Here is a 22,186-nt window from a genome sequence, read left to right as displayed (position 1 = left end):
AGCTGTCCACTACATTCCAAATTACTTCCAATAGAGAGGATAAAGGGGCAAAACTGCTGATAGTTCGCACTGCACAGCTTTCTTCTGAAGTATTCTTGAGTACTTTGCAGGTCATTGTGTGTAATTCATTTTGGTTTGGGTCTTTTATGAAGTAAAAATATCTTTCTCTCTGTTTTAAGAAATATATTATTAGTAGGATTAAATGCCATTGTCAGGAACTGCTTAGCACAAGGCACTGTCTTTTGCCTCTAGGTGCTCTGTGTCGGTCCAGAGAACACTGTTCTGAGCATGTGTTTGGAAAAGTACTGCTTCTTGCTCCACAGCACTGAAGATTTGTCCTCCCTGTCCTTCCTACAGCTCAGTTTAAGGTTTTATGAAGAGTCAGTCTCTTCTCTGCTGCTCACCTGCATGAAGGCATTGATTCATGACACTATCAGGCCTGTTCTGGTCATTGTTTAAGTGTGTACTTTAAGTCCTACTGACATTACGAGATTTGCTCTTAGACCTGTTAAACTTTGCTCTAAGGAAACACTAAATAATAGTTGTATCCAGGTCTCTGCAGCTGGAAAAAGGCATTTAACCTCTTTATCCTCTGTAGACTTTCTGGCTCATTCACGTCACACCAGCAGCGTTTCTGTGTTACCTTGAGTTCTGATGAGCAGCTTGTGCTCCCAATATCGTTTGCTCTTTTCCAACTGCGTCATTTGCACTGCAAAAAAGGTATTGCTGCCATATGTCCTTAGACCATCACAACCATAACTGCTTGAGTAAGAAAGGATTTTCAGACACACTTGAAGGCTTCTTTTGAATTGTCCTCAGAGCACACCAGGACCCATCCCAACCCTTTTCCATCTTTTAAGTTAATTATACACATATGTTCTCTACAGCATTCTTCAAGCATTTTGCAATTTCAGCAAAGAGATGTGTCCTAGAAACCTTGACTATACTGTCACTTTGGGGGTTGAAGTTTTAATTCAGTGCAAGAAAACACAGTTGAAATGGAATCATGAAAGAAACAATTAATACTTGAACTTTGCATGTTCTTTATTGCACGCTCTTTAAAAAAACCCAATTGCTAAACTCCAGTTATTTTACTAATCTCTTCTATTCCTATAAGAAAAGCAGTTTGCCTCTCATACTGTCCTTGTACACGAATCATACTTACTCAGGACTTCCCAAACATCTACCAGGCTAAATGGAAAGCATGAAAAACGTGATTGTGAAGGAATATTTTCCTTGCCTCAAGAAGCAATTTAATATCTGTCCCTTTACTAAAAACCACTGCAATTCCATGTGCATTTTCTGTTGAGATTGGTCTGAAAGAGCAGGTTCAGGGCAGCTCTGCAGTGATGTTTGGTGTCCCAGGGAGGGCTGGTCAGCATTACCCTGGATGTGGTGGTAAAATAGGGGAGAGAGATTGTAACCTTCAGTTGCTAAGATGTTGGAGAGAATGATGGGCTGGAGTAAGGGCCAAGGGGGAGCCATGTCCTGAAGGTAATCTTCCAGAGGTGAAGTTCCAATGCGCTCTAGGTATGCCACTCTTGAGATTTTTCCAGTGCAGGAAATCTCAGCATCACCATTTGTGTATACATTTATTTATTGTTACACAGTGTGACAGAATTGGAATGTTTGTGAAATTTAACTGACCAGGAGAATGGGTGAATCCAGTCTCTGTCAGACATTGGTTCAAGCAGTAATTGCTGCCTCTAGATTGTTGATCCATGTCCTAAACTGGGTTTAGGCAAAAACTTCAATGCCTTCAAGAATATCCAGACTGATTTTGATGTGTATGTATGTTCTGTATACGTACGCTGTGTTTGTGTGTTCACTATTGCATCTACAATAAATGATTGTAGAATGTAAAATTTAATCATACATAGATTGACAGCTTATATACATATGAACATTATGGACATTAGGTAAGAGGACATCACAAGAGAAAGCAAAATATTGATGTAGTGTAACTTCATCGTTGCACCAAGATTTCTTTGGGGTTTGGCTTTTTCTTTCAGATGCCAGCTTCTAGTTATTTTATCATGAAAGTATATTCTTCCCATGAGAGTCTGTTTACAAATCTTAAAAGTTAGACCACAGATCAATGTTTAAGAAATCAATCAGCATTGAAATGCTGTGTTTAGACATTTTATACATATCTTGAATTGGTATTGAATTCATCATGTTTAATTTAGGTATTTGGTGAGTGAAATCCTAGTTAGTCTGTGTGAATAGAAAAGGAAAAACATTACTTTTTGCATAATTTCAATGTAAATTGTTTGTATTCAGGAGGCAGATACATACAGGTTTTCCTCACCTTTTTAAATTCATCAGAATGTATGCTGGCTGTATCGAGGAGCAGTGAACAAAAGGGGGGATCATGTTTGGGTGAATTTTTAGAAGGCCAAGATTTTCATATGTGCTGCACGTTACTGGCATGTTCCAGCTGCTTGTGTTTAGGATGGGAGTGGGATTTTGTTGTTCTGAGTCATATAATGTTGCTGTGGTGGGTTCCTTTCAGTTAAGTAGGTGAACTTCAAGTGGGATAACCACACTGAGCTTGTTCTGACAGCTGGGAGGGTGTCTCACATTGGAGGTTGTGTGGGGCAGTCTGTAGCTCATAGAGTGAGTAGACTGCAGAGTTGGGGTATTTAATTTTCTCTCATTTTATTAGACATTACAGCTAGAGAAACTCATTGATATAGAGATGATATATCAGCTTGTAATTATTTTGTGTCATATTCTGTGCATGTAGAGTTGGAGGATTTTCTTTTTCCTTCAGGATAATGTCTGATTAAAAAAAATCTCAGAAATGCATTATTCTTGATGAATTCTTAATGATTGATCTGCTATTTCTGAAGCCAGCTATAATTCTTACAGACTTGTAGGTGATTTATATGTAATATGGAACTGTAGATTTACAGGCTTTTAGTCATGTGAGGCATGTAGGCTTCAGCGTGGCACAGGGGCACTGTGTGTCTCTCTTGTCATTAGCTTGTTCTCCTTGACTTTATTCTGTCTTTATTGATCTTTCTGAAATCCATCTGCCTAATCTGGCCGGATTTACAAAGTCCATTGAACAGAGTTTTCATTTTGCTCTGTACGCTTTCGTTTACAGCAGAAGGTAGATGTTTCACTACTTTCTTAGAGCTGTATTTAGTTTGCACTAATCCACTCGGATTATTTTATGATCAAATAACTTAAGAATTTGCAGAATTTATAACCCCCAGGATCTGGGAATCCATACTCAACAGTTGACTTTATAGAGGCTTATTTAAAATATTTGGTAGTGTTAATATTGTCCCAAACAAATCCATGTTGTTGACATAAATGTCTGCATCACCCAGAGGTATGACCTTACTGTTTTCTTGGTTGGAGCCCAGGGAAGTGGCTGAGATCCATGGGATTGTCCCAACAAACTTTCTGATACATTCTTTGACTAGTTTGAGGTAATGCTTTGAGGAAGTTGAAAGGATCTTTTCCCAATAAACACACCTCTATTCCCTATGTGGTTTCTATCCAAACTTTTACATTTTACTCACTGCGGTGGGTTTTCTACAACCATGTAACAGTCTGGTCACTTTTTCATGTAAACATCTGTGTAAATAAAACCGTCATTTTCTTTCTTGATGTTTTGATCTGGTTTTTTTCAACTGTAGCATTGTAACCAGTTCTTGATCAAGGATGATCAATAAATTAATGTATATTGTAATCTTATGCATTAAAGCTGATAAATAGGTCTGGAGACCTACCACAAAAATGAAATGGCGAAGCATTATAAATCCCTCAAGCATTTGTGCTATGCATTGGTTTGCCCTGTTGTTTGACACTGGCTCCTTAAAAGTGCTTTTCTTTCTTCACTTGTGTGAGATTGATGTATATTTAAAAAGATTATCTGCTTTGTGTTTTGGGGAGAACAGGTTTGGAATTAGCCGTAGATCCCCCGCTTCCATTGACAGGCAGAACACGCAGTCGGACACGGGCGGCAGTGGCAAATCCACGCCCAGCTGGCAGAGGAGCGAGGACAGCATCGCCGACCAGATGGGTACGTACAGAGCTCTGCTCGGGCCGCAGGGTGACTTTGGCAAGGCCTCTCCTGGCACGCACAGACCCTCTTAAGCACGGTGTTTGCAGCGGCTCTGCAAGTTAACCGTGTTCATCGGCATGAATAATTAGGTCTGGAGCACGCACTGAAGCTTCTCCAGTCTGCTTCCTTGAGGCCTATGAGTATCACCTGAGGAAGAACTGATTTCATTTCCTTATTTGATTGTGGGATTAAATCTGCCTTAATGCTCTTGCCCTGAAACACTCTGTCCTTTTAGAAGCGGCTGGGCAGACACACTTATTAATTTGTCTTGCTCTTGAGGACTTGTTTGACCTTTCCTGCTCTCCTGAGTGACTTGGCTTAGTTTAATTTTTGCTTAGTTTGTCTAAAGTGCTTGTGATGCTTCCTTTTCAAATGGTGCTATATAAATGCAAATTGATTGTTTGAGCGTTGAAGCTATAAAAACACCATGTATAAAATGGAAAAAATGCAATTAAAGTTTAAACAGTGAAGTAAATCTATAGGTAGGTAATCACCTTCCACAAATGTATACATTTGCATTGCACATGGCAATTAAGCTGTCAGCTGAGGAAACATATTAACGACATAAAACAGCTAGGAACTGAGAATTTATATTGTTAGGCCTTCATTTAAAGTTCTTGCACATAGACCTTTTGCTACAGCTATGGCTTGACTTGAAAGGATTACAAGTAAGACTGACACCAGTGAACATGTCCTACCTACAGACATCGTTTTTCCAACCTGATGACCATGGCCAAAGTTGCTAGACTGCGTTTCTCTTTACTTTTTTTAGATTAAACAATTCCATACTTTTTTAATTGCATCACTGTACTGCATCACTGTACAAATGGACTAGTGTTCAAGAGAGAATACACTTCAGTGAGATGAGGAATTTAGGGCCTATGCTGCCAGCCTCTGGTTCTGAAGATGTTCTTGGTTCACACACCTTCACAACCTCAGAAAGCTGCACCTTGTTATCGAAGCCATCTGTCAGTCCCTCCCTCACAACTCCCCCCATACTTCTCAGTAAAAAACCTGTGATTATACTGATCTACAGTTCTCATTTTGACAGAACAGTTTTAATTGCATATGTTCTGAAACTGTGTGATGGTAATGACACATGTCAAAATGATATTTTGCTCAGCATTACTTTTGCAGAACAACAGTTGGGTGTTGGTGCTGGCAATGACTGGAGCTGCCAGCAAGTTCAGGTGTCAACATATTAGCAAAATAAATAAGGTCAGAAAGAACAGGAAAAATTGCATGGTAGGAGAGGTGGCTGCAACATTTGGCAAAGAATGAGAAATGCACAGTGACATAAAATCCCTGTATTTTATCTCTTGTGTATTAGCCTGCATTCACAGAGTTGGAAACAGCATCTCTTATTGGAGACTTTATTGTCAATCTGGTGAAACTAGGTGTAAGTTTGGGTTTATGACAGATAAGTATTTCCACTTGCGGTAATCTGTCTCAGGGTAAATAAGGCTTTAGGTGTAGTGAATCCACACACTGACACCTTCCTGGCCCATCCTTTGCTACAGAACACCTTTGTTCTGTGTTAACCAACACTGCTTGCTACCACTTGCCAGGGGAAATCAAGCTTGATGATGATATTACTGGTATTATCATTATTATTCTTTAAAAAACTCACAGCTTTTATTTCTTTTTTAAAAAGCTCATAATGCTGCAGATCAAGATGAACAAACTGTAGCTGTGTTGGAGAAAACACTGCTATTTAAAATGGATATTGTTAAGTACTTGATTTTTGTAAGCACATACTCTACTCAGAAGGAGCATTTTTAGAAGTGCAGAATATATATAGGAGTATATGTAAAAACTCATAACTGAGAGAGATTCTTTTAAAATACTGACCTTGGGCTCTGAGATGGCAATTACCTACTTAACAGGCTGTGTCTGAATACCTTCTAGACCTCCACAGTTATCTCCTGGGAAAATAAGTTTTACTGGCAAAGTGCATTCCTCTGAGTGTCCATCTAAGATGAGTGATTTGACTTCCATTCACTTTTGTCAAGTTTAGTTTAATAAATTTTCCTTTTGTACATCTATGCAGTTTCCACATTCACAGCCAGTAATGTTTAACAGAGTATTATGTCAAGAGATTTTTTTTTTTTTTTTTTTTTTGCACTCTCTTCAATTAGAAAATGTTTAACTCAACTTTGGTAAGAAATATGAGTAGTACTTCTGCTGGGGAAAATGGGTTCATTTAGGTGATCACTGTAGACTTTTGCTATTGGTCTGCGTTGCACAAATGCAATTTAAGGAAATGCAGGTGTTCAGTCTTTTAAATCTCTTGTCAGCAGGTAGCAGGCATTGAGAGATCCAATGTCAGTACCCTGCGAAAGTGAATAATCTGTTCTTTAGTGCTGTTGGACAGTGGGGACATGATACCCTTCAGGTTCTTCTAACAAAACTCAGAATGGTGGCAGTTGGTTTTTCATGAAGCCTTGATGATTTACACCAGGCAGGAATGGGCCCCCCGCTTCCTCCCCTGTTCTGCCACAGTATGTACCCGGTTTTGGCTCAGGTGGTGTTGGAAAAATTGCGGTGTAAAATGAGGTTACACGTCTTCTTAGCTTGTAGCACTGCTCTCTCAGTCCATGGTTGTGTGCTGTGTTGCAGAGCCAACGTGCCATCTCCCAGCAGTCTCAAAAGTATTGCCATCCTTCCGAGAGAGCCCCAGCGGAAGACTGATGAGACAGGATCCTGTGGTACACTTGTCTCCAAATAAGCAGGGTCATGTAAGTTATCCTAAAAAAGGAATTATTTAATGTTTCGCTTTTGCTCCACAAGCTCTTGATACCAAAAGTGTTGTTCAAAGTTATATTTACAGTGTCAGTTTAAAAAAAAAGGGAAAAATCCTGTTTCCTACTAGAACGTTGAGAATGCAGTAGAGCAGGCCTTCATCCTAGAGCACAGCATATTGAATTATTTACTAGTTAATAAAGATTTGCTGCCTGTTGAACAGGAACCTCTTGTTTTGTGAGAAGTAAAGGATTTGTAGAAATTTGCAAAGCTATTCCTAGACCTTACATATAAGCCTTATAGTTTAACTACTGTATCTTGTAGTGCAATGCCCAGAAAGCTGCTTCAATGAGACAGAATAGTGATTTTTGTTTTGTATTTTCTCCTTTTCTGTAATGTACCTTGACCACTGTTGAAAGCCTGTCTGAAAGAACTCCTGGAATCCTGCTGAAAAAAAAATTACTTGTTTTATTTGTTTTGAAGTTCTAAATGGTAAATTCTGTCTTTCTGTCTCTGCAGACTTAACTATTCATGCTTTTGTGGAGACTGTCACTTCCCAATATATATAGAGAGAGATAGATAAAGTTCATAAATTTAAAATATCTTTAAAATTACTGAAGTCATTGTAATAAAAGAAGCACACTTTAAGCTTTAAATTACTCAAGCTGTATCACTTTTTTTTTGTACAACAAGCTGGAGTTGTGTTGCATGATATTACTGAAAGTATTACTTGCATTTATTTAGACATGACAAAGCCTTTAATTGATTCCAAGTCTTTAATTTGCTCCTGCTTGCCAACGTTATTGTTTCGATGCAGTTGGCAGTGTTGCTTTTAGATTATTAATTCATAACAACACATATTTATTATTTAAAAAAGAAAACACCAAAGAAATCCGAACATTAACACACCCGTCTTCATATTCTTAAAAGCACAGACTAGTTTTTAAATTTAGATTGACCTGTTTTTATGAGATGTATTTGACTGCATAGTGAGGTAATACATAACTCATTAGCTTGAGTGCCAAGTGCAACACTGGAGTTACTAATGCTTGCATTATTCTGGTTTAGTCATTGTTAAAGTAAATCTTTATTATGTGGACAGATGGATGGGGAAGTGATGAAGTTCTTAATGAAGAAAAGTAACTTTAATTGGAGATAACTAGAGTCCAGATCAACCTCATATTCCCCCATTTTGCTGTCAGTTCTTTCTTCAGTATATTACAAGACATGGATGCTGGTGTCCTTGTCCTCAGTATGCATCTGTTCCCTATTTCCTTCTGAAAACAGAAGCCATATCTATTTTTTTATATTTGTCCAGGATCTCTGTCTATGTCTGTTCAGTAAAACAGGGGTAGACAAATAGAAAACTTTTAAGTCTCCTTTCCATTAATTCCCTTTTCCTGGGCCATGTGGTCATCCAACAAGTATGTTGCCTACTGCTTCAGTTCTGATTCTGTAGATGATCAGAAGTTAGATAAGTTCAGCAGAAATCAAATGGAAATAAATAACCCAAAGGTAGATGATCTTCTAAACAGTAAGTGTATGACAAGAAACTCTTCTTGAAATGGGATATTCTGCCACTGCGAAATTAAGGACATTCAGTTGGTTTGTAATAGTGGGCTGTAACTAAGGTCAGGGCGCACAGACCAGCCAGGCACTGGTATGCCCTGATGGGATAATTTAAAAGCATTACATTAAAGCTTTTTTTCCATGCATTTCTGCTTTTTGGAAAACAAGTTCACATTAGTTAAATGATGTTTCACTGGTTATTTGCTAAGAACACTCCTGCTGAGGAGGAAAGACACCCTGCTGCCAAGAGGAGGAAGAGAAGTAGCTATATGCTCGTCTTTGATTTTTTTGATAGGCAATTGGGTGACTAAAATAACGTGCACTTTCTCTGAATTGGTTATGTTTCAGGTTCTAAAGCATTGCAGTCTTAAAATAGAATATTTTTAATTATTGTAGTTATAAACTAAGTCAAAGTCTCCAGTTTCATTGGACTGGGCTGAGCAGAACTGTGCTTGAAAAGATCCACCGCAAGGTATTTTGGGACAAAATACAAAGCACTCAGGCTTTTCCTGCCTTCCAAATCCATAAACATGCACTCAGCAGAGATGATGTGCATTGCGTTGGAATCAATTTTTTAGGGTTGATTTGTCTCCTCAATATATCTATCCAATACCTCCAGGTAGGAGAGCTCCTACTGTACAGTGGTGCTTTTGTAACCCTTTATTTCCTCCAGTGTCCTTATTTTGTTGTTTCTTCTGTAGTCTGACAGCCACTACTCCAGCCATTCCAGCAGCAATACGCTCTCCAGCAATGCCTCCAGTGCTCACAGTGATGAGAAATGGTATGACAGTGGGGAGCGCACGGAATCGGAGCTGAACAGCTACAACTACCTTCAAGGGACGTCAGCTGATAGCGGCATAGACACCACTTCCTACGGACCCAGCCATGGCAGCACCGCCTCCCTGGGCGCTGCCACGTCACCCCGGACCGGGCTGACCAAGGAGAAGGTGGCACCGCTGTGGCACAGCTCCAGCGAAGTGGTCTCCATTGCAGACAGGACATTAGAAAAGGACAGCCACATGGACCGGAAAGCTGAATCGTCACTCAGCCTGGATATTCACAGCAAGAGTCAGCCAGCCTCCAACCCTCTCACTAGGGAGAACAGTGCTTACAGTTTAAGTGATGCTGTCTCACATACAAGGTAATTTTCACCTCTCGTATGATTGCCCCCCTGCCACGCACGTTCCCATTCTCACTCTCTAACCTACCAAAAGTGAGAAGTGGGCGTTGAAGAGAGGGGCTTCTGCTTTCATTAATCAGTGTTCTGAAAGATTTCACTCTGCAGAATGCTTGAAAATTAAGACCACCTTTAGTCTTGAATCAGCTGCTTCTTATAGTACTCAAAGTCTTTAAGAGAATACTCTGTACCAAACCTCTGCTACTGGACTATGCATAAGACAGACATGTCTGATGTGTTCATGGGGAATATCTTGCAACAACTGCAGTTCGTGTGTGGATCAGAAAGGAGATCCACCCGTGTTATTAATGAACAGTTTAATATTGGGTTTATTAGTCCTGCAGGTACTCACTTCAGATGTTTTGCATTTTTTCCCCCAGTCTCTCTGTTTTGAAATCTGCTTGCAGCTGGTATGATCAAAAATGAGAGCAAGTTGCTCGGGAGTTGCTAGCATGTTGATATTAATCTCATTCTGCTGCAAGCTTGTGGGTATGACAGGTTACGGTCACTTTCCCTCTCTCCCTCAGTTTTTGCCACTTGTAAAATAGGCAAGATCAAGTACATGTGTAATGTGCTTAAACACCTCAAATGGAAGATACCCACTTTACAAGTTAATCAGTGCTGCTAGAAGCAGAAAATATTTTAGATCATTTTCCTAACCCATTTTCCAAGAAGTATTCAGTGTGCATTTAAAAAATATTCCTACTCTGTCATACTAGCAACAAGAAAAATACATAGGTTTTTCAGGGATGATATGGAATCATCATAATTGGTTGGCATTGTGGAGCCTGAGTGTTGCATTTTTATTCTTGAGGCACCTCTGTTTTGAGTGTGTAGCTAAAATACCTGCAGACTGGAAGTCCAAAGCAATTTCTGGTAATTGTCTTGAACAAAGCTACTGTGCAAGACTAGATGTTTATGAGAACAGTTCACTAACTCCACACAGTAGCTGCAAGTAAGGTGTTGTCATAGAGACTGTTATGGTCTCCCATGCACTTTGTCATGGTAATTCCGAGTAATCCATTAATGGTGGTCCCACTCTGGTTTACTGTCTCTCTTCACTGGCCATTTTTGGCACCAAAGCTCACATTCACTTGATAGAAATCCCACCCAGGTGTTTGAGACTGGTGTGTTTCCAGTAGCTGCATATGCATGAAGGACTTGAGCAAGTGTGGAGAAAACACTCTGCAGAGGGACTTCTGATTTCTGGCATGTTAGTTTGTTCCCCTTTCTTGAAGGTAAAAAGTCTTTATGATGGTTGTCTACAGTGTTACACCTTTTATTTTAAGATTAGCCTGTTTATTTGCATTTTTTAGCATTCAGTAGAATTTACCTCATGTCCTGCCGTACTTGTCTGAATGTAACTGGCAGTGACATCAAATGTTGAGATTCTTATACAAAATGCTTATTGCAATAAAGTTAGTAGCAGTGTCATTTGGAAGGATTTTTTCTGAAACCACTTAAAATTTATGTAAGTCTTGGAAGCTTTATTGTAAAGCCTAATGGAATGGCATCTTCGTATATCTGAGGTTTTTGTTTCTTCTTCAAGCACCAAATAGGGTGAGTTCCCTAGAAAAGCTGAGAATTTTATAGCAAGGAACACTTTGCAGGGCAGGCACACTATGTCACCTCTCCTCTTCCATGAATATACTTTGGAACTTGACTGCAAACTGGTGTCTATGTTGTTGTCTCATTATTTATTATATTATAACACTGTGTTTCTAAACATGGTGTTTTTTCTAGTTGGTGAGGATTGACATAATGCTTCTCTGATATTATTGAAATTATTATCTCCTTGTAATTTTGGGGCTGTCACTGAAATTTACAGATAAATGTTTCCTGTGTTTTAGTCTGGAGAAAACAGTTGAGGTTTCTTTTGGCCAAGTTTCATTTAAAATCGAGATGTTAATATTGCAACTCTTTGCAAAAAGGAATAGTAGCAGTTTGTAGAACACATGGGGCATGACAATTGAGAAATGCAGAAATTGGTAATTCAGTACTTGCACATACATTGTTGGTTGTGGCAGATTAAAAACAGACTGACTCATGTTCCTCCTTTATTTTGAAGACTGGAGCATGTGTCTGATGCCTCACAATAAAACAAAGGCACAGTCTGGGATAAAGAACTTTGATTTTGTTTCTTGGGGCATCCTCAGTTGGTGGTTGCACATTGAACAGCAGTGAAACCCTGGGTCGTGCAGCTGTTTGCTCCCAACTCTCTCATTGCTTCCTCTGTGGAGGAACAACAGCTTGGAGCTGGAGGCTGGTTAAAGTGGCACTTGGAAAAGACAAGCACAGATTATGGAGATTATTTTGAAGATGTCTGCTTCAAGGAGGTGAAGGCGGGAGACAAAAGAAAGATTCTGAACAGGCTACTTTCCATGAGAAATGAACAACTTAATTGGTGTGTTTCTCTATCAGTTTCTAAATTGCTATGCTTTGTTGCTTCTCACTTTTTTATCTCTTGCCTGTGGATGCCATAATGTCTGTAATGTCTTTAAAATCAGGTTTCTGAGCAAGAAGAAAAGGAATATGGCCCTAAAAAGATCTTTGTGACAAAAGAAAATAACTACAAATTAGAGTGTTTGTGTCTGCAGAAGACAAGAGTGATAATTACTGCTCAGATCATTTAATGGTGCATAAAAGAACTTGTACCTGAGAACTGGTGGCAAAATGTAAATTATAGTGATTAACTTTTACAGCAGAGCTTCTGGCTGGGTTTTATTTTTCTTTTCCACCCCCATTCCCAAAGTCCTTCCTGATGATTGTGCAGATTTCTCATAGCATCCCCGGAGAACTGCATTATGTAGGCCAGTAATTATACAGAATCATTATAGCTGAATGTCATTAAAGGAAGCAGTATGTGCTGATGGCATGAATTCCTTACCAAAAAAAAAAATTAAATCAAACTTTCATTTTCTACCTAGGCTATACAGTTTATGGTCTTCTTACCAAAATTAAAAGGATAATTGACTATTTGTAATCAAGTACATTTTTCATTACTTCTGATAATTTTAAAATACTTAAAATATTCTTTATTGTAGAGTGCTTTTATGAATGGCTCATCTGCAATTCTTGCAGACAGTCATGTAGTATTTGAGTGTTTTCATAACTCAGTCCTTGGTGTCTCAATAATTGAGGTGGGAGATAGGGGACCAATAGTGGCCGTCTCTGTGTCCTGAGAGAGAGGACTGACTCTCTTCCAGATAAAACTAAGCTGGTCTAGGTATCTGTTGCAGTCTGATGAATTCTCTGCAGGCTTCCTGGTGTCAAATATTCTAATAACTTCCCATCATTACCATAGTGTTCCAGCTCTGATTTAGTTTTTGTAGAGCTTATCCAAAGCCTTCTGCTCTCCAAATATGCTCTCAGTTAACAGGTGTGTCTCTTTGTCTGTCAGTATCCTGTTGGCCTGCCTCTGTTTACTGGTAGGGTAAAAAAAGCTGAAGCTGAAAAGCTTCAGTCATATTCACAGTTCTGAGTGTAGTCCTGAAGCAGAATATCCTCCCCAAAATACTGTATTGTAAAAACGATAGCTCAAAATATGCAATGCACCTTAAAGAAAACCGTATTTTAAATTGTATGCTAATTTTACTAGCATTTACCAGGCTGCTCTTGGCATCTGTTATATGATGCATATTATAATAGATATTCAAATAATAATACTTACAATGCACCGTGTATTTATAATATGTTATATAATATTATACATACATATGCATTGTATATACATTTTAAGTTAAGCATAATTAACATCAGTTGTTACCTTCTTTCCCCAGTAACATTGAGGATCAACACCATTAGCCTATCAAGGAGCTGGATATTTATTTTTACTGGTTTTTTTTTAACAAATGGTTTGTCACAACTACCATTTCCTTGAGAAGTGCCTGATGGGTTGAAGAATTCTGAAAAGTGGATGGAGATTCCTTTGTCCTTTTTCCCTACACAGAAGCAGAAAGACTTTTCTACTTCTTACGTGTATTTAGGAGGGGCTAAAATGGCAGTTCATGCAGTTGTAGTGATACTTTACAGATGTGCTGGTTTACTCAGCATGCGTAGGAGATTTTTTCAGTAATGGAAGAGACGAAGGGGGTGTGAAGGAAAATGTACTGCCTATTCCCCTAGCTCTTAATTTTCTCTGCTTTCTTGCCATAAATTATGCTTACTTACATCTGTTAAAAATATGAAGGTTGTGCTGTGCAGCACCAAATATATGGGATTGATGGACCCATGGAGGGGTCCATCATTAATGGAGGAAAATATCTTCCTATATTTTCTCATTCTGCTGTTTTTGGTATAGGCCTTTCAAATGTAGAGACGGAGGGAAGGAAGAAATATAATTCTTTAATACAACATCTGTATTAAATTGTTGTAATTTGATTGGCATGCAAGTGGAGAGGTGCATCTTGCCCATGCTGTGATGCCCCTGCGTGCAGCAGGCAGTTGAAGGCTACAGTCCACCCAGGCTCTTCATCAAGCCCACAGCACTTGACTGCTGGGACTTGTGGTGCCTAGCTTGAGCCACATGGAAATGAAACATATTTCAGGGTGATTCTTTCGACTCCCTCTGTTGTCAATGAAGAGAGAGAAGAAACACCAAAGCGTTAATTCTCCCTGCATGTCTGAGGTACCTAATTTAAGACAAGCAGAACCACCTCCTTAGGGTATTTCTTCATTGACTACTACAGCAGTAGCCAGACAAGTGCCACAGATTACATAACTGACTGCTTGAGACTAAATGTAGGTGGTATTATTTTCCCAGGTGGCAACATAAATTTAACCTTAAATTCTTCTTTCTGTTTCAGTAAGAGGAACAGATGTGAAAATGCATTGTTTTATTAAGTTATGAAAAGATTAGTGAAGAGTTTTCTGCTATGCTAAGGAAGAAGAGATTATTCAGTGACTTTATTTAGCCTTCCAGCTAATTTTTATTTCTCAGTCAGAAACTGTTCTTTACCATGGGGCCATCTGTTTCAAGTTCCTTCACTGCAGTGTTGAATCCAGGGATGAAAATGTGGATAAGTTGTGTAGAGAGCTGGTAGAAAGCTGGGCTCCAGATATGTAATGCTATTTCAGTATTAAAGCTGTACACAACCATTTTCTGTTGTGCTTATAAATGACTGACCTTTTAAGGTTGTTATAGTAAATACTGTCTAAGGCCTAGCACTCCTGACAGGAAGCAAGTTCCATCAGATTTGAGTATCAGCATAACTAAAGAGTATCTTCCATCTAAAGCCCCTCTCCTTCTCCCAACAAGCTGCAGTTGGCCTTCCCAGCTCTGTTTTATGTCTTGACAAATGGTGAAATATGTTAGAAACCTGCTCTAACTTCTTAATTTAAGTTTTTATTTTTTCTTGCAAATGCTTTTCAGGTGAAATTCAGGAAGCCCTATTTTGAGAGCTGTATTGATTTCTTTTTTAGTTTGTTGTGGGGTCTTACAGAGATGTTTCTCATTGCTTAAATTCCTTCAAAATGTATTTTCTTTTAAAGCCAGGAATTCCAGCAAGGATTTGGACTTTGGGGTTTTTTTGCTATTCAACTAAAATCTCATGTATTAAACGGCCTAATGACAATGAACTCGTAGATTTCCCATTTTTGTGAGTGGTTGTATTGTATCCTTAGAGGTTGCTTGCAAAATTCTTTCCATTACTGTGTGAGGTGTTTTTAATGAAACATTGGTGGAAGGCCCTTCAGAACAAACTGGTTTTGCTACCGTATCCGCTGTTGATAAGAATAACATCTTGTGCCCAGAGTTCTGCTCTGGGATCAATTAAACAAGGCCTGTATATACACATTTGAGAGAATTTTTGTCTTTATGTTCTTCTCCTAGTACCATGAGCTCACGACACTCTGCCAGCCCTGTTGTTTTCACCAGTGCCAGAAGCTCACCTAAAGAAGAGCTTCATTCTGCTACTTCTCCCCAGCTCGCACCTTCTTTCTCCTCCTCCTCTTCCTCCTCGTCTGGTCCTAGGACTTTCTACCCTCGCCAGGGTGCTACTAGCAAGTATCTGATCGGATGGAAAAAGCCAGAAGGGACAATCAACTCAGTGGGGTTTATGGATTCAAGAAAGTAAGGCTGTTTTTTTGTTTTCTTGTTTGATCATTTGCTTTAATGGTAAAAGAAATATTTTGATCTGTGACAGCTCTCTGTAGAGAAGAGCTCAAGACTATTTAATACAATGCTTCATCTTCTGTAGAACTTTAATCTAGTCTTTTTGGAGTACAGTTTAAATATTTGATAGTTGGCTAATCTCATTCCCTGTTAACTTGTAAAAGTTGAGGTATTTATCATTTCTAGAAAGCTCTATGTATTTCAGTCCTAGTAAAGCTTATCTTTTCTTGGGACTACTTAAAAGTGACTCAAAATGCTATTTGAGCAAATATGAAAAATCCTCTTATTGTAGAGCCTGAGTTTTACTTAAACCTCTCATCCATGTAGTAGCACTGTGCATGTTGTGCATTAACTCTGGCATTCCACGTTGCCTTCTTAAAATTGCTGCCAGTATCCAGTCTAATATTACAATATGCAAGCATCTCTTTTGGAAGAGAAACTGAGAAACAACTTACTAGTGAAAATATTGTTAAGTATGACTCAAAAAGCAAATATTTCATAAGGCCCATTTCAAAGTAATTTATTCAAATCTTCTTGACTGTTACTGAGTCAGGCACAGGATCCCTAGATGATACCAAAACCGGCTGTCAGAAGGAGATGGTGAAACTTTGTGATAGCTACGTTATAAAAAGCCAGTTGAAGCATTAAAGAAACTTGTTGATTTGCTGATTTTGGGCTTACTGAAGACACGTTTTTTAGCTTTGTACAGAATGCATGCTATTTTAATGGATTCAGTGCCTTATTGGGAAAATGTATTACATTAACCTTTGAATTATTGTATTGTATTGCTTGTTGATGTTTTTAAACAAGCTTAGTACTTCCACAGGCATCCACTAAGGTGAGTCACTGATACAGTAGTGAAACTTCTTCCATCCTGTGTGCCCTCTACTTAGTTTCTTTCTTTTAAAATCTTGTGGGTGCTGCAATTCTTGTTTCATTCATGCCTCCTGCCCCAGGGCTTTGAGACCTGAATGTGTCTGTTCCATTTCATTTAAGACGTCACCAGAGTGACGGCAACGAGATGGCCCACCCTCGGCTGCGGGCGTCGGCAAGAGACCTGCGAGCGTCCCCGAAACGAGCCTCCAAGTCCACTGTCGAAGAAGAGCTGAAGAAATTGATAGATCTTGATAGCCCAACACCTGAATCCCAGAAGAATTTTAAGGTATGTTAAAGAGAAAAAGAGAGAGAGAGGGAAATAGAATCTTTTCTATTCTCACCCATAACAGGAAATAAAATGTGAGGCATTCCCTGAATTCTCATCGTGGATAGAAAATAATCTCTTTGTAATTGATTACTGGCGAACTAATTTGGTGAAAAGCTTCATTATTACAGTCTCTGCCATATTATTATAACTTTTTGTGCAGATATGCCAAATTACAAAGAACATTGAGTATTTCTGGGTTGTGGAAACTCTTGTAGTGTTGTCTTACATATTTTAACTGTTCTCTACGTCACTAGACAGTGACTTACTGGCATTATTGAAACTCCTCACAAAAAGGAGTTTTATACCTCGCTGTACACTTTAATACCTCACTAATCCTGTTATCAAAAATTATCCCTAAACTTAAGCCTATATTTTTGAAGGATAGTTAGAAACATTTCCTGATGTGTTTCAAAATATGTTGAATAACATGTAAGTGAATGTATTAATTTTTAGAATCCATAATTTCAAAGACAATGTCTTGATTTCTAGTCTTTAGTACAGCCAGTGCTTGTCATCCAAAGCCCAAGTAGTTTCCACAGCAACCTTGCAGAAGAGAGAGCTGTAACTTCTTTTTTTTGCTAGTAAAAACCTAAAGTGGCTTATTAAAGCTTGTAAGTGTTATTTAAGATGTTGCTTTTGAGGCCAGAGATAAAAAAACCCCTTGTCATTGGCAAGATAACTTTTTCTTAGGTTTGTGGTAGTTCTGAGGGGGGCTGGAACATGGGTGATGCAAACACCTCCTGTTGGTTGTTTTGAGCAAGAGAATTGTTGTCATTCCAAGATATCTTCCCAAGTGCTGTTTTTATGCTGTGGGGTTAGTGAATCAGTTCTTACCCCGATTTTATTTCCTGGTTGTGCTTTTGATAAGTTCCAGCAAGTTTAAAAACATTCTGTCACACCAATAAATTGCATCTTAGAAGTAAAATTGCATTTAAAAAAATTGCATTGCATTTAACTTAATTCTGTCCACTGTATGACTTAGATTTCATCTTACAGCATAAAAATTTTTGACACTTTAAAAGGGAAAAAAAAAATGGCTTGCATTAGTTCTCTGCACCAAAAATCCTCCTCCTTTCTGTCTGTTGGCTGACAGTGGATTTGTTTGCCAGTAAAATTTGTTCTAGGCTATGATTTTGTGTGTCTTGTGTATCTTTGTATTATCTCCTGAGCCTTCTTTATCTCCTTACCTACTATGTAGGCATTGTATATTCTCAATGAGAATCTTCTTTTCCCTGCTCTGGTACCAGAACTTTTCGTTAGCAGAAAGAGAAAGGCAGTTCAGTCTTCTGAATGCTGTAGTAACAACTGTGTACCAGGAGCTGTCATTCTGTGGTGTTAATGGTGTATGCAGATTCATACGGTGATGGGCAAGTCCTGAAGGAGGCAACACTGAGGGGAGGATTTGATAACAGAAAATTGGCATGAGAAATAAAGCTGGCTTCTTTATTTCCTTATCTTCTGATATAGCAGGCTTTTTGAAGCAATCTTAATAATTCAGATTCTTAATTGTAAAACAAAAGAGTCCAACAATGCTCTCATATTAAAATTTGTAAGAGGTGTAGGGATTGGCCGATTGTCTTCCTGTATACAGTACTAACAGTCCCTCTTCCATGTTCTTCCCTCACCTTGTAGTGTGGGATTTTGATCACAGGAATAAAATATTGTCTGTTTAAACATTTTTTTTTCCTCTCTCCGAGAAAAAAGGACTATTTATATGTGCAAATGAGCAACTCTGTTTATAATTGCTCTTTTTGGAAAACCCATTTTCTCCTTTTTTGTTTAAACTCTCTTACAGAACAAATGAGGCGCTGTAAAAATTTCTCCATGACAGCTTTTGGACCAAATTTCCGCCAAACTGTAAAGAAATATTATGCCTTAGAGACAGCTATGTTACTACGGTTTTCATGAAAATCAGAGTCTCTGCTGGTAGGAATGGTCATGAGAGGATAGCAGCTCTCTGGCGCTGGCCGGAGAGTGCAAAACTCCAGGCTAGCCTAGCATTCTCCTGTGTGGAACATGGAGGAAGCTGGGATGATGGCGGGGCTAAGACACAAGCTCTCTTATTCATGGGACTGTTTTACTTTTGATTCAAATACTTCTAAAGACCCACAGCAGTGGTGGGTGTTAGAGTTGTTCAGTAATAAGAGACTTCTAATTAGCTGGCATTTGCTGGTGCTGTGTCTGCAGGAGGCCAGCCAACCCCGGGCAATGGGAGAACCCTGGTTTGTGCATCATTCAGCCTCTTTCTGTATCCGTTTCTTTGCTACATGTCAGCCTGAGATTTCCACTTCAGGAGAAGTTTGAAGGGTGTTTAAAAGTTAGAATGTGAGATAGGCTAAAAAAGATCTATATATGTTACCTAGTTATAACCTCTTAAAAAGCCAATTCCTTCAGTTCTTTTTCCTGTCCACTCTGAAAAAAATGCTATGTTAACACTTGGTTTCTTACTTAATAAAAGTTTTTTAAAAACTATTTCCAAAGTTTCTGTATTGATTTTTTTTTTTCTCGTTTCTTTTTATTTGTGTTTATGAATGTATAGTCACACACTCTGTCCTGTCAGTCTCCCTTTCCCAGCACTCCTACCACAAGGCGTGCCTTGCAAAGGACTTTGTCCGATGAGAGTATTTACAGCGGTCAAAGGGACCACTTCTTCACCTCGCGCGCCTCACTCTTGGACCAAGCCATGCCAAACGATGTTCTGTTCACCAGCACCTACCCTTCTCTCCCAAAGTCGCTGCCCTTGCGGAGACCATCCTATACTTTGGGAATGAAATCACTACACGGTAAGCGGATTTCCCATCCTTTGACTTTCAGAGGAATCCTTTGTGAATCATCTTGGAGGAAAGATGTTTGTTACAGCAGTTGGTAGTTCCATCTTGATTTTGCTCAAATGACGAGAGGCCAATCACATGACTGAAAATACAAAAAAGGACAGGAATTTAATTTTTTTTCCCCTCACTTCAGTGGGTGTAAGATGGCATGACTGGTCACACATTTGCCTTGTGAAGGCAGCACAGAAAAATGCCTCACTGGCTGCCAGTTTCTCTAAATTGTTCCGAGAGTCACCTAGATTAGTTGGACCAATGGACAAATATATGCCTGGTTATCCACCAGAGTGAACGTCAGGTGTCAGTTTCTTAATGTGGGGTTATGGGAACAAAATATGACTAGGAAAATTATACAAAAGTGGATGACTAGTGGACGTTTGGATATACAGCTACACCAGATACAGCTTTTATTGTGCCAACTGTTTTTAAATTCATTCTCTTACCCTATTTATTTTACAGCGCTTGAATTACTTGTTTTAGTCACTCAGTTAACCAGAAAAAGTTATTTGTAAAGTGCTGTCAAGAAGACACTTAGCTTTCCCCCATTAGCTTACTGAAAAGTCTCAGGATGATTATTGGATGGGTTGTGTGTTGCTGCATGGGAATGTCTCAGTGAGAAACGGAATTTTCACAGGTTCCCACTGTACTTCATAACTGAGTGTGTTTTCCAGAAATAGAGGTAGATCTCAGGGTAGGATTCTGCAGTTTTCTGAAGAAGTACATATTTGCTCTGATTTATTCATGTTTTAGTATGTTTCAAGAGGAAAATGCAAGGCTATCAATAGATTCAACTCACTATAGTGGGCCCTAAGCACAGCCTGTATTTAGCTACACAGGATACATTTGACAGTGAAGGCTGATGAAGAAATCTATTTTAAATTCTTTTCATCTGACTGTGATCACCAGGCATCAGTTTTCAGTGTTGAACCTGACATTTTCATGAGCTGTTGTCTGTATAACGTGTTTCTTGCATAAGAGTTAGGAAACTGAGCTCTTTTTATTTCTATTTTTTATATGCACTAAAATAACTTTGCAGACTTGGTTATGCTTGTAACTGGTTGGAGGATTTGGTACCTGAGGGCTTGGGGTCAGAAGATGAATGATGCCACCTGAGTACAAGTGGAAAGCTGTGCTTTGTCTCTTTTCATTTAAATGCTGTATTTTCCAAAAAGAAAACTACAAAATCTTCCTTTGCTGTCATGTTCTCTTCCACACTAAACTGATAACTCCTCCTAGCACATAACCTTTCTACCTCTGTCAACAAAACAAGATTTTCCATTTTCTGTAAAATGTAGGAGCTGCATGATAAAAGGACCAGCTATTTGATTGGCACACAAATTGTCTTCCCACACACACTTTGCTGAGAAAAGGATTAAGTAAGCTAGATATTTAGTACCACAAGTATTTGTTGGCTTCCAGTTATTGAAAATTCTTTAAATTCAGAGAGTCCAGAGCACATCCATTTTTTTAAAGGAGAAAAACAGTGAGCTAAAAATGCTTGTATTTACTCATCCGCCTTAAGAATGGAACTCATATTTTTAAAACAAGTAGCTTTTCAAATAGTTAGGTTTTCATCTAATCACATGTATCTTTTTCACTAATTGGACATGTTTTCATGCTAACAACCTCCAAAATAACTCTTTTGAGAGCTAAGACCAGAATCTTCAGTGTTAATATTGAGCCAAATTACATTTACAAAAAGTAAATACACACAGACAAAAAAAAAAAAAAAAAAGTCAAGATTTCTGAGCAAAGAAATGAATGCAGTGTAGCTTTTCTGGTCACTGTTCCCCAGGCAGCAGTATGATTTAGCTGAAGTTCTTTCTTCAAGTTATGTAGTTATTAGACTATCCAAAAAAAAAAAACCCCAAAATATGAGGGGAGGGGAAATAACCAACACACTCATGGCATTTTGGAATTGTATCCTGCTTGTCACGCTGTCTTTCTGTTCTATATGATCCAAGCAGACTCTTCACTATAATCTTCTCAGCAGCTTCCTCCCAAGTGCCCAGTCCATCTCCTCACCCCTGCATCTCTCTCTTCTAATATTGCCTACAAGGTTTTCAAAACTTCTTTTGCACATTTTTCGCTTGTCCAGCCAGTAAACTGAAATAAAGTAGGGAAATCTTGGTTGATAGTTCGGTCTTGCCCTAGTTGATGGTGAAAATCTTAGTGTTTCACTTTTGTTGTTTTAATTTGCACAAAAATTACAGGGATTTTGAATCCTCCTTTCAAGCTTGCCAAATTTTTTTTTTTCTATAGTGAGCCATGTAACAGCTTACAGGTGGGTGTGGCTATTTTTTAGTAAAGATCTGAAGGTTTCACTGAACTGCTGAGAGATGTGCAATGCTCTGGAAGGGCATAATTTTAAGGGTTTTCTTGTTCTGATTCATCTTGGTAGGCTTAAGTCGGCTCATTGGTTTACAAGATTGTAAAGAGGAAGGAAAAAAACCCCTACAGTTTTAGGTCGAGC

The 22,186-nt window shown here is 38.7% G+C and overlaps 1 protein-coding gene across 10 annotated transcripts in view; it reads left to right on the top strand.

The window, feature by feature from the left end:
* SIPA1L1 (signal induced proliferation associated 1 like 1) overlaps positions 1-22,186 on the top strand; it is a 203,853-nt gene that overhangs the window by 175,422 nt on the left and 6,245 nt on the right. For 8 of the 10 annotated variants that reach the window (XM_040066064.2, XM_040066069.2, XM_040066066.2 and 5 more), the window contains 6 exons: positions 3,915-4,039; positions 6,701-6,819; positions 9,094-9,533; positions 15,400-15,639; positions 16,678-16,843; positions 19,425-19,668. In XM_040066064.2, coding sequence (XP_039921998.1) covers positions 3,915-4,039; positions 6,701-6,819; positions 9,094-9,533; positions 15,400-15,639; positions 16,678-16,843; positions 19,425-19,668 — 1,334 coding nt within the window. Of the gene's footprint in view, positions 1-3,914; positions 4,040-6,700; positions 6,820-9,093; positions 9,534-15,399; positions 15,640-16,677; positions 16,844-18,680; positions 19,314-19,424; positions 19,669-22,186 lie in introns of those variants that run through there. The other 2 variants (XM_040066070.2, XM_040066072.2) reach the window with 2 other exon arrangements.

The sequence above is a fragment of the Hirundo rustica genome, chromosome 6 (assembly GCF_015227805.2).
Source record: "Hirundo rustica isolate bHirRus1 chromosome 6, bHirRus1.pri.v3, whole genome shotgun sequence".
NCBI lineage: Eukaryota > Metazoa > Chordata > Aves > Passeriformes > Hirundinidae > Hirundo > Hirundo rustica.
The sequence above is the reverse complement of the archived record's forward strand: the minus strand, read 5'-3'. Positions and strand labels throughout refer to the sequence as shown.